The sequence below is a fragment of the Mixophyes fleayi genome, chromosome 11 (assembly GCF_038048845.1).
Source record: "Mixophyes fleayi isolate aMixFle1 chromosome 11, aMixFle1.hap1, whole genome shotgun sequence".
NCBI classification, from domain to species: domain Eukaryota; kingdom Metazoa; phylum Chordata; class Amphibia; order Anura; family Limnodynastidae; genus Mixophyes; species Mixophyes fleayi.
The window spans coordinates 88,112,874-88,126,329 of record NC_134412.1 but is presented as its reverse complement, the minus strand read 5'-3'; the positions used below and the strand labels follow the sequence as shown (position 1 = coordinate 88,126,329).

The following is a 13,456-nucleotide window of genomic DNA, read 5'->3' as shown; positions in this document are numbered from 1 at the left end:
AAAGACTCCTCTCAATGAGGTTCCTTTACAGCTGCTATAATAATGTGGACCTGTTTTAATTTTGTTCACCTTGCTTGTCCCTATTTTTGTCCCTGTTTTGCACGTTCCGCTGCACTGTTCATTGCCGCGGGCGCCTTCCAAATAAATAATCACATTAGTAATAATAGTTCAAGCTTTTAAACAAACCCAGGCCACAAATAATTGTCATTATTATGTTCCAATCTAAAGATTGTTAGATACCATCAGTCTCTGGAAATAAACAAATACTTTTGCTGTAAACAAGCGATGGAATTGTTACAATTTTACAAGTAAGCACATTTTAATGAGAATTGTTAAATACGAATAAGTTCCCACAGTTAATGTATCGCATGATCTCACTTTTACCAAGACCTGTAAAACCACTTCTTACCAACCTGTGTTTTCACTTTTACAGTACGAGCTTCACACGTTGCCCTGGTAGATTTGTCACCAAGTTGTGATGATTTTTGTTTCTACAAAGTTTTCATCAGTTGCAAGAAGGAGTTTCCTTTTAGCCCTCATCGTGTTTATCGCACATCTAGATTTTGCCGTCTTAAAGGAGATTGATCACTGAAATTTTTTTTTTTTTGCAAATATTAAACAGTCCATCCCCCAAGTATAAGAAGGGCAGGGGTCTGTACTGTCAGGGGGTGATGACCCCATTAGGGCACATCTACAATGGCCCATTCTGTGCTTCTTATGCACACAGACTCTTCCTGTGTTGAGAACGCTGATTGGTCACATACCTCCCAATAATTTTAAAGGGCTAGATCAAAACCCCACCCACATTGTTCCTAAACCACACCTCTGACCTGTATCAGGTGCAGCAGCCACAACTACTTTCTAATAGGACACACCCCTTTGTGGGGGATCTGAAAATTGGTACTGTTGGGATTTTCTCGACACATGACCGTACTCCTAGAATTTGAGAGTCTACTGGACATTCCCGGAGAGTAGGCTAGTATATACGCATGATAAGTCCCTCTTTATCGGACTCACTAAATTTCCAAATTGTCATGATGGATAGGGCCACTGAAGAATTAAAGATGGCTACCCTGGTCCACTTCTGTTTAGCCTTCGTTCTAGCTAATGATGGGACTCAACCAGCAAATGGCATAGAAAGAAAATATTATCCCTACGTCTTCTAATAAAGCAGCCATGTTATGCTTTTCGCAAACCACATATTGTCCTGCTGTTGGGAAGAATAAAACACCACCTGTGTCAATGTACGTGCTGTGGAGGCAGCCATTTTGTGAACTGAACCCACGTGACCAAGAATACAGCCTATCCATTCACTAGGGGCCAGTGACTCGTGGTCATTTGTCACCAAGTGTCGCGAAGATGTCACCAGCTTCTTGTGTGTCGATTGGCTGCTTCCTGGTGCATTTTTAGTCAAGCGCAAAATGGCTGCCACCACAGTGCGCAAGTAACAGCTTAATTGTGACTAGTATGAGACGGACCATCCACCTCTCTCAAGTAGATAAAACTGATGACCGCAGTAATAAAACTATAACCTGTGAGGCGCAGATTACCTATCGGGGATATCCTTGTTGTTGTGCCATAAAGTGTTACCGTTGATTTTACCAGAACCTATCTGTAATTTGAATCAGATATTAAGAGCGACACAATCATATTTACAAGAGCTCGTGTGAAGTCATTTCTCTACAACAGTCGCTGGTAACACAATGCAAGTGATTTGTTAAACGCTCATTACACAAGCTTTCTGCACCAGCACAGATGAAAATATATATATATATATATATAATTTTCCAAGTAATTAGAACAAAGGAAAGTACATTGGGACCCTAGGAGCAGCTTCCACCTCTTCCCCTCTCTGTTCAGAGCTGAGCGGCCCGGTCTTTTACCTAGATGTCTGGACGCACTCTGCAATGAGCTGACAGGAAGTGAAGCCTTTTGTTAGAAACAATTCAATATCCACGTACTTCATAAGACTGGTGAGAATTCTCACTAGCTGGCTCAACAATAAATTACAAGACTTTGACACACAAAAAAAGGGGGCATTATTTTTTGGTAGAATTATAATTTAATATTTAACATTTAAGCATAATTTAACCAGATATTACCCTATTAAAAAAAAAAATAATAATCACGTATATGTATATATTAAAAAATTAAGCCCATGGGTGCTTTATTGTGCATCAAGATTAGGATGATAGGTCCGGTCCTTGGCAAGGCAGAAGGGGGTATTGTCTTTAATTTGGAACCCCTGGAACAAAAATGTGATTTGTCTCAGTGCCAGGCCTATATTTTTAATAGCGTTTTAATTTTGTATGTCATTATTTGAGGCTTTCTGTAAATAAACATATTTTTACGTTGCAGGCTACCGCTTTTTAGTGTATGTTTGGACCCATTGTTTCCAATTCCTTGAGGGATAGTATTAGAGTTTTGGGTAACTGGTACCGTACCTGGTGCGTGAGATTACCTGCTATAATAATGTGTTCTGTGTTACTGTTAGGAAACACAATAAAATGCGTTTGAAATAAACAAACACACAAAATTAAACAGTTCTTTGTTACAATTTTTATTCTATATCTACCCATTATTGTTTTACTTCTGTGCACAATATATACGGGTATTATTATTATCTGTTATTCATAAGACGCCACAAGGGTTCCGCAGTGCCGTATATAGGGTACACTGGTATAAAGGTGTGCTATAAAATAAATAAATATATATATATATATATATATATATATATATATATATATATATATATGTATGTATGTAGTTAGCAGTTTTGTAGGCTGTCTTCTGTATTTCTGTAATTAATGAAGGCTAGAGAAAAAGTCATATATCCAAACCTTTTCATACGCTCTCCATATTAACGTCTCCCCGTATTCTAATCATTGTAACGATGGGTTTTGACGCAAGATGCGATTTTGTTTTTGTTTTTTTTCGTTAGGCCATTTTTATATTTTTTATTTTTTTATTTTTTTTTCAGTTTTCTCCCATCCCTGTGGTTGCAGAGTGCGGGTCGTTTACACAATGCAGAGTTTATTGTTTCACACAAGTAGTTTGCAATCTGCATTAGGGAAACACAGCTAAGCATTAGGCTGGCTGTACTGGGTTATATACCGAAAAAAAAAAAAAAATTAACCTGATTCTGGAAAGTGCTTCAGCAAACATAGGGGACATTTTCAAACCTAAATAAATCAATTAACATTAAAACCTTTTCCTTTGTTTGTACAGATGACAGGAGAAACGTGAAATCTATAAGATAACACAATACCATTTGCAATCCTTTTATTATTAGACAATTGAATGAAATTATATTACACCAATAAAGTAACGTATTAAGTGTCCTCCGCTCACCGCCACCATATCCCAGAAACCGTGAAATTATATTAACCAAACCCATCTTTTGGATATATATATTCTGCTTTTTATTTACAAATCATTTGAGCATGCTAATGAACAGAACAAACGAACATTAGATTTTACAGTGGGGTGAACACGATATAACTATTAAAGGTGTTTACTTATATTTTATACAATTGAATTAGCCTTTATTTAAAACCTCATGGATTGGCCGCTAGATGTGAGGACAATTAATGGTTCCACCGTAGCATTATAAAAAAAAAAGAACAATTACATTTGTTAATATGTACATTAAGAAACATACATTTTTATATTGTGTGTTATTTGTTGGTAGACTATAATAAAATTAAAAATAAATTAACAGTGTATTATGAAGCATTATATATAAAGTGTTATATATATACAAATAAAGCATTCTGGTTTATCTGTCTGTCAAATGTCATGTTCATTGCTTTCTGAATTCTGTTGTTTTCGTATAAAGGGACATTTGAAAAAAAACTTAATTGTTATATTTTATTCAGCTATAAATTAAACATGCCTTGTAGTCTATATAAATGACGATCACAAATGTATATGTGAACAGTTGTATCTAGTATTTTAGTTAGATTGATTTCTAATTTTATGTTCTGTTTTGGGGGACTGGTCTTAAATTGCTTGATCAGCCCAAAACAAAATATTATAATTAAATATTTCAGGTACCTGCTCACAGCCTCTCATAAATAAGATACTGCAAGCTTACAATGTGGCTAAAGATCTCCGTTTATTTGCATTGTGGGTTTTAATAAACCACAGAAAACTAATGTAATTATATTGTATTTTTTTTTTTATTAAAAAAAATTCTTGATTTCCTCTGCAATGTTCTTTAATCGAAAATTTGCTGTTCACACCACTTTTTGTGAGAGTGCAAATTCTTTAAACAAAGGGAGGAGAGGATAATGGAAATATTTGCCACCTTAAGGCCCTTAAAGAGCTATTTTATTAGGTGAGATTTTTTATATTAAAAAAAAAATAACTTATTTAAATGCATTGTTAGCTAGGGACCAGGGGTCTAGCTCTTTATACCAATGCTCGCCAGTTTGCACAAGACATGTACAAAAAAATAATTAAAAAAAAAAAAATGCATCAACAGTTTGCAAACTTGGATTGTGTGCAAGAGAGGAAGAGAGGAAACTTCTTCCCTCTCATGATTTGCAGCTTATTGTAGCCTCTGATACAGACATAATGTTGGGAGGGTCTCTAGAGAGATGAGATTAGGGGGAGTGTCTGAGGCTGGGATCTCAGGCCATTGAGAGTCGGATAATCTGCTATGAAACCCCACCTCAGGAGAGATAACGTGATGATGCAGAATACTAGGATAGTTCAGGGGGGACTATCTTCAGGCCTGGCACACACACACACACACACACATACACACATGCACAACATAGGCACACACACATGCACACAGACAGCCTGACCCTGTGTCCTGTGTATGTGTGTGTGTGTGTTTGTCACTAATGCATGAAGGATGGTGTTTGCAACGAACTCCACAGATACTGCCCTAGTAGCTGACTGGAAGGCTATTGACACAAGCCAAGAATTGGTGCACCTTACACAGAGGAAAAAGGTTAGATGCATTTATTGTGTGTGTTTGTGTTCCGTCACTTTTCCACCTTTTTGTTGCATTTCTCTCCCCCACTATCTCGTATTTTGCTGCTTAAACTTGAGAAAGTTGTGGCGTTGACTTTCCATAGGCTTGTCCTTGTTTCCATAGAGTATTATTGTTGCTATTTTATTATTAGTGGGTTGTTTTTTTTTCTTGCATTAGACTTTGTTTCCAAGATGTGTAAAAAAAATATATATGAAGTTGCATTGAATAACTATGGTTAAAAAAATGAGCATGCAGTAAGAAATACAACGATGTGTAGGCTCCGTAGGTGCCATAGGGGTAATGTGTGGGTAGAGGGCGCCCCCCAGTGGACACAGCGTCCGGGACGGTGCATGTACGTTCAATGCAAAAAAAACCTACTTAGAAGTAGGGTCATCTTGTTCTTTAAATAACATGAAATATAAGTAGCCGGTATTTAGGAATATTTTATTTCTATAAAGGTGTCCAAAATAATCTCCCCCGTCTGTTATTTGGCTGCGGTTGGTATTCAATGCATAGTGCACAGTATACTATAAACGCAGAAGGAATATGGTGTATAGTGGAATGCAGACAGACCTTTATATTTTGCATATTTCAGAAACAAACAGAACAATATCCCTGTTTTTATTTGCATATTATTTTGCTATGTTGACAGCTGAAAAATTGGAAACATTGTAATATAGAAATTGCTGAGGTCAGATGATTTGCAGCTGCAGAATATTACTGTATTTATTTTTGTTTTCTTGTATAGGAAGCTTGCATTTACTTATTTGCACAGTGCTAAATGTTATCCATTAAAACAAGCATGTCTAATTAAAAATAGTAGCTTCTAAAACACATATTAATTGAGTGCATGAAAACACTGTTTTCATGGATAGATGTAGTTCTGTTGGAGCTTTACGTATAACCGTAAGGTAACGTGGTCGTGATATGTTCATAAATAGGATTGTTAGCTGACACGATATTGCAATAGTTTTTCTTTTTTAGAATACTTTATTGTTGAGAGATTTTCCATTCCTTGTACAGAAGCAGTAATGTAGCAGGACAATGTCCCATGAACTAGAGAACGATTTGACCTCAACCAAACGGGTCATTTGTAGCATTTTAATCAACAAAAGATACTTAAATAATTTAAAATATGCCAACTAAGCCTAAGTATTTTCATTAGGATGACACATTTCAGTAGAAAACAGACAGCACCTTTGAATAGTAAAGACGTTAGTTGAACAGAATCATATTAGACATTATTTACAGTCATAAGCAATATTCATTTTAAAAAAAGAAATCCTGTTCTTTCAAAAGAGTGGAAATCCACTTATATCATGTTTATTTCCAAATTTAAATTGTCTGCATTAAAACGTCAAATTTAATGATTACTCTGCTCCTGGTATTAACATTATATATATATATATATATATATATATATATATATATATATATATATATATATATATATATATATATATATGTAGCTGAAGAAATATTTTTGTTTTAAAAAATAATTTCTAACGCATGCTTTCAATATCCATAATCTTTAGAATGCTTTATTTAGTAAATATCAGTGTCTGTTATAAATTTCCCAAGGGTTAAAGCAAATATATATGGCTTGTCCATTCATTTTGATATGTCATTCTGTCATTATACGTCTGCCTGGTTATAGATTATTAATGTTATCATGGCTATTAGGAATATTCAGCAACAATTTAGTTATGCATTAATAAAAAATTTTGCTGGACTAAAAAAAAAAAAAGAAATGGACTTTTGGACATAATGTTTGGAAGCTGCACAGTGTTGATCCTTTGCTGTATACAATATGTTACATTTTTACTATAAATTAAATATAAAAAAATAAATAAATGGCTGAGAGGTGACGGTTAGGGGACAGCAGGAGTGTGTTACATTGCATAAGGAATGCTTTTGATAGTTTGGCGTTATTAAAAGCCTCATTAAAAGCCTCTTGTGCTACCAATGATTCGATCAGATGGAGCAATGAATGAGTTTATGGGGAGGCTGGAGATTGTGCTGAGTTTACGTAAAAAAAATGTAACAAGTTTAGGCAAATGAGGGCTTTCATGTGATAATATTAGGAATGTCTCCTTTCTGCACCAGCTACAAATTAATTAGAATTTTTCTTGACTACTTTTAGGATTGTTGGATCACTTATCCCCCTCTATTCGTACCACTTTTGTTGACGGAATACCCTCTAATATCTAAATATTTTTTTCACTGTATACTTCGTAGTGCAAGTAAAAATATACAACACGTATCCCCTTTATGTCTTTCATATGTTGAATACATATCCCCTCCGATTTTGTTTGTGTATGTTCTATTTCTTTTGCTAATACAGTAAACGGTTATTTTTAGTTAAATCTATCAGCCCCTCGAGTCTGCCTGAGGTACCCCCTGGGGCTGGGTGGGGGGGGGGGAACACATTACAGCGTTTGAGAAACCCCAGACGTAGACACGACCCCCCCCCCCCTCCAAATAACTATTAATGCACTTTTATATATTAGCAGAACTCCTAGGTTATGAAAGGCTCATACATCTTATAAAGCGCTCCGTTTCCAATCAGTAAGCATTGTTGCCGTGCCCTTGGTTTTGTTTTCCTCTTCTTGTTTGTTGAATAGAATAGACTTGTTATTTTTATAAACTCCGCAGAGCTCTATATAAAAAAAAAATTCTCTCTCCCCCCCCCCCCCCCCCCCGAGCACGTGTTTTGAGTGTGGTCAAATCAACAAACTGGCTGTAGCCCAATAACTTTTACAAAGTATTAATTCCATATAGTGTTTTATGTAGTTCTTATATATATATTTTTTTTATATTTTTGTTTTGTTTTGTTGTTGATGGTGTTTATGGCTGTTTGGAGTATTGGTTACCGTTTTGAGTTCATGTCCAGCATCCGAGGGGTTAATTAAAGCCCAGGCAGCCCCTTATTTGCAATGTACCGTGGCTGTTAGACACGCAGCAGGGCCATCTTTTCCATTGGGCATGATGGGCAGCTGCCCGGGGGGCCCCATGGGGCAAGGGGGCCCCATAGGCACGGCTCTTAATGAGAATAAATAATCCTGCAAAAGAAAAATAACCTGCAAAAAAAACCTACAAGGGTCACTGAGCAAGTACATCTATCTATCTCTATCTCTATATATCTATATCTGTATCTGTATACATCTATATATCTATATCTATATATAGGGGCCCCGGTGCACTGCTTTGCCCGGGGGCCCATAATGTTGTTAAGATGGCCCTGACACGCATACAGTCCGCAGCGTAGACTCTCTCCGTGCATTGGTAATAATTTCACACCTGCTAGGGATATCATACAGTATTTTCAAGTATTAGTTTGACAGATCTATGAAACACATGAAATTCTCGGGTGTTACGGGGGGATCGTGATTAACCCTTTGGGGCAGCTCGGTCCTGTTGACAGATTCCAATTGTTCTACTAGATTTGTTTAGGGTATAAGAGAGGGGGGGGGGGTGGGGAGGGTTATTTTGTGCTGCAGCGAACAGTCTAAAAAAATGTTACCTGAACGAATGATACAGGCAGGTGTAAGAGGTGTTAATTACATCAGCGTATTATTCCACTAAAGGCGTAAAATGTACGTCAAATCCAGCGCTGGCGCGGCCAATCAACGTCCATCCGTGCTGAGAGACAGCAAAGTGTGTGTGGCTTTTATCGCAAGGCGTTTTATATCAACGAAAAGAAAAGTGATAACAAAAAATAAAATAAAAAGGGGAATTAATAATAAAAAAACAAACAAAAAAAAAAAAACAATAGAAATCTGTCACAGGCTAGAAGTAAAAACAACAAACACAGTTTTGTAAAAACATCAAATAAAAATAATATTTAGAGGAATAGAGCTTTTTATTAGATTGTTATATTACAATATTTTGTTCTCTGGGGGTTTTCTTTTATTTGTAGACGTTGCCTAATAGTCGTCTTGTTTGTGTGCGTTTTATTTTTCATATTACCCAGCTGCTGTTGCCAGCAGAGATTTAGGTACTTTACGCTTTTATTATTATTATTAATATTATTATTAGAGAGTTTTTATGTCATTGTTTGCCTTCTGAATGTGTACATACGAGTGGGGCTTACTAGAAGTACAAAACCTGCCATTTTTAGAGCTTTTATTATTATTTTTTTAACAAGCATCATCTGGTTCTCAGTTGATTTGCCACAGTTGTTAGCCACTAAGCAAATGTATTAAAACCACTAAGGATTCCTCTGGAACACATGAAACTGTACTTTAATCTGAGCTGTAACGTCGTTGGAAAGATCCTGTCATTGCCAAAATGCTATTTGTTTTCCTCCTCTGTTCTACGTTCCTGTGAATGCGTTACAGCTTCTGTCAGTCATAAGCGCGTTGCAATTTATTGACATAAAAAAAAAATGATTGCAGTTGCCCCGTGACCCCCTCCCTGTTCCCACATTTAATGTTAAAGAGCAGCCTGCGCCGTTTAAGATTCAATGGTTTTGCTACGGGTATTCCTGTTTATGCTAACGCCATAACTGGAATATCGCCCAAAGTCGAGCCTTGCCAGGAATTGCTTCCCGCTACGCGTTGCTCTGACTTGTATACCCAACCATTAAAAATTTCAACACTCAATTTTGAGCTATATGTATTGCTTTAACCCATGCGAAAAATGCCCTATGTATCCAGCATGCGTTTAATGTTCTCCAAAAAGACTTATTACTGGCTCAGATCTGCAAGTGATAGAGCTATGAATGCCTATTATTTAGTTCAGAAATTCCAGAACTGATGCCTATATTGTACATGGTTATATTTTTATGTTTTATGCTTGTGTGATTGGTAAATTTGCACGGCAAATAATTTTTATACGTAATCCAGAATGATGTGTCTCCCATGTATCCGTGAATATACTTAAGTGCATGTGTTGTCTCTCTAACCTCCATTTCTTTGTATCTTTCTTTTTTCACTACAGCTGTTTTATAAAGTTATTAAAGACATTGAGCCCGGAGAAGAATTGTTGGTTTATATGAAGGAGGGGAATTTTTCCCTGGGAAGCATGCCCCCAAATATAGAAGGTAAGCTCTTTGCTCACGTCACCACTTATAGACACGGTATAGCCGACAAGGTTTAAGCTACTAATATTGCAAATCATCATCAGTCAACTCAACCGTAGATGACAAACAAATCAACGTTTGGGTCTCCCATTAAAGAAAAATGGTGCTCAATACAAATAACACATCCTAAGCTTAAAATACAGGCACTATGTCAGTGAGATGGGTAAGCGTAGGTTGTCTACGTCTATAGCGCATAGACGTTGCCAGTGTGAAATTTTGACCCTCAAGTACATTTTTTATTTTTAATGAAAATTGTTAGCAAAAATATATTTGTAAGTGTTAGTGGCCTGTATAGCTACTTATTATTTGCTTTGCTTGTTCTGAGTCCTCCTAGTAAGCTTTAAATCTTGTATAGTTTGAGTGTTAGGTCAGGAGATTGTCTAGAACCTGCAGAACATTGATTATTAAACAGGTGCTTTGTGCTGGGGAGATGCTTGTAGGGACGTGACTCTCATATGTGCATGTATTGGGGACAGTCTGTAACACGGATTATCAGTTATTGTCTCACTACCTTATATTTAAATCATTATATAGGTGCAAATTGTTCTTAATTAACAGAAACAGTAATAGTTTTAAAAGAATACTGAAAATGCCTATCTCTAGTTCTGCAAGTTGGATGTAATTCTCGGAGGGTAATTTGTATTAAAGAGCGATTTTTGCATCTCGCCGATATACGGTGACTTTGACTGCTAAATTTAAAACGGCAATGTGTTTAAAGGCAAGATTTACCTTTAAACTCATTGCCGTTTTAAATTTAGCTGTCAAAGGCTATTTGCAAAAATCGTTCTTTAATATATTTACCCAGCTGGTCTCTGTTCTTCCTCTCTATATTTTGTATGTTATAAAAGAATTGTTCACATTCAGATGATTTGTTCATTTGCGTGTATGGATTGCTTTCTCTTCATGGTATCCTGTGAACTTCAGCAGTGACTTTATATTATCCAGGCAAAGATTACTGTTTTGTTGCCTCAGATGCCATGCAGAGGTATTCTCTAATGTATCCGGGGCATATAGTAAAGCAGGTCAGTGTTTTATACATTAGCAACAGTTATCAGCAACTTATCTCATAAAGCCTTTGCTGAGAAGCACAGAAGGAAGCCATGAAGAGAGCAGAGAGATGGCGGCCTAATAAATAGATGTCATCTGAAGACGGACTCGTTGTTTAAGACATTTTTAAAGGAAATGTTTAAAACATGATAAGAATATGATTTACTTGCCTAGTAATTGTCATGTTGTGCAGACTGGTATGTAGTATGTAGTATCTGCAGCAAAGTGTCCATGTAAAGTGTGTGGACTACAATGACCAGTGGTGTTACTGGGGATCTGATTAGTAGTCAGATGATTAAAGGTTCCCACACATGCAACCCTTCCCGCAGCTAGGATACCCTTCCCTTACACGCAGCTCTTCCCTTACACGCAGCTTTTCCCTTACGCGCAGCCCTTCACACACATACATCCCTTCCCTTACATGCAGCCCTTCACACACATGCATCCATTCCCTTATATGCATTCTTTCCCTTATATGCATCCCTTCCCTTATATGCATCCCTTCCCTTACATGCAGCCCTTCACACACATGCATCCCTTCCCTTACATGAATCCCTTCCCTTACATGCAACCCTTCACACACATGCATCCATTCCCTTACATGCATCCATTCCCTTACATGCATCCCTTCCCTTACATGCAGCCCCTCAAACACATACATCCCTTCCCTTACATGAATCCCTTCCCTTACATGCAGCCCTTCACACACATGCATCCATTCCCTTACATGCATCCCTTCCCTTACACGCAGCTCCTCACACACATACATGGATCCCTTCCCTTACATGCAGCTCTTCACACACATGTATACATTCCCTTACACGCAGCCCTTCACACACATGCATCCATTTCCTTACACGCATCCCTTCCCTTACACGCAGCCCCTCACACACATACATCCCTTCCCTTACATGGATCCCTTCCCTTACATGCAGCCCTTCACACACATGCATCCCTTCCCTTACACGCAGCCCCTCACACACATACATGGATCCCTTCCCTTACATGCAGCCCTTCACACACATGTATCCATTCCCTTACACGCAGCCCTTCACACACATGTATCCATTCCCTTACGTGCATCCATTCCCTTACACGCAGCCCTTCCCACAAATGTAGTAGTTCTCTGTAATAATAGATAAAGACCCTCTTGGAGATTGTAACACAACAGGTCAGTGCAGCTCTTTTATATTTTGATAGAAAGATCTTTTAACAAACCACCTGGTTGTTGGCGTTTTGTACACACGCAAAACGATCTAAATCTGATAAACCTGATCGTGTGCACGTGATACATAAAAGACATTGTCTCACTGTGATCATTCCATTTGCCCCCACACACGGTGACGCAATGGGACAATCCTCTTTCAGAACAAATCTTTTTGATTTAGGATTTCTTTTTTGCACCACTTACATAGTAATATCTATGTGAATATGATTGTATTGTGAGAGAACATCCTCCCTATGACCGAGGTGGTCACTTGTCAGTGTGCACTTTATATCTATGTTCACCCACCATGTGGTTTACCATAAGGGGCTCCTATGTCTGCTCCCCCTGAGCGATCTAATAAAGCTTGGTGAAAATAAGTGTGGCATAAAGGCTTCAACCTAAGTAGGTGCTTGTAGAAGCTGGTCCACCACTACAGCGCCACCTAGTGCCCAAAATAGTCTTAACATGCCAGTCCACAAGCTCCCATGCACAGTCACTGAGGACAGTATCCCAGCTATAGCCACCTCCAGAACACCATGGATTCATTATAAGTAGAATGAACAGTTTCTTGGTGGAACCGGCGGCTCGGCAGAGGTGCGACATTCCAGCAGTATAATCTTTCTGTTCTACGTTTGCTTCCCCATTCTGCTCTATAGTTGTAAATTTGAATTTTGCAGAATTTATAATCTATGAACAGCCCTGGGGGCGACGGTCCATTCATGTGTGATGTGGTCAGCAATTACATTCGTCTGTAATTGTAAGATTCCATCCACAAAGGTTGAGGTCAGCTACAATCTTTCACACTCCAGCCTTGCAGTTAGCATTGACTTTGTATTGGTGGGAGACAAAGGGTTAAGAATGGCCACATTACTGGGAAAAGTTTGTGGACACTTTGGTAAATATTTGACTGTCACTGGTGAACAATCCGATCTGTGTGTACAAGAGTACGAATATAACTTGTGTTTATGGCACTGTGTACAGAGACGGAACCAATCAAGGGCTGTAGGACTGTTTACAATATAATTATCTACCTGACGGTGGCTGTCCATTAAAGGATAAGTGTACATTTACAACTTACGTATTATATTTAACCGTTTATTGGATACACTCTACTAAAGAGTGTATCTAACTC

At 37.6% G+C, this 13,456-nt stretch overlaps 1 protein-coding gene across 5 annotated transcripts in view; it reads left to right on the top strand.

The window, feature by feature from the left end:
• The first annotated feature begins 4,620 nt into the window (after positions 1-4,620).
• PRDM16 (PR/SET domain 16) overlaps positions 4,621-13,456 on the top strand; it is a 48,839-nt gene continuing 40,003 nt past the window's right edge. For 3 of the 5 annotated variants that reach the window (XM_075190160.1, XM_075190162.1, XM_075190161.1), the window contains exons 1-2: positions 4,621-4,963; positions 9,929-10,031. In XM_075190160.1, the coding sequence (XP_075046261.1) occupies positions 4,865-4,963; positions 9,929-10,031 (202 nt within the window). In that variant the 5' untranslated portion in view covers positions 4,621-4,864. The remainder of the gene's footprint in view (positions 4,964-9,928; positions 10,032-13,456) is intronic. The other 2 variants (XM_075190159.1, XM_075190163.1) reach the window with 2 other exon arrangements.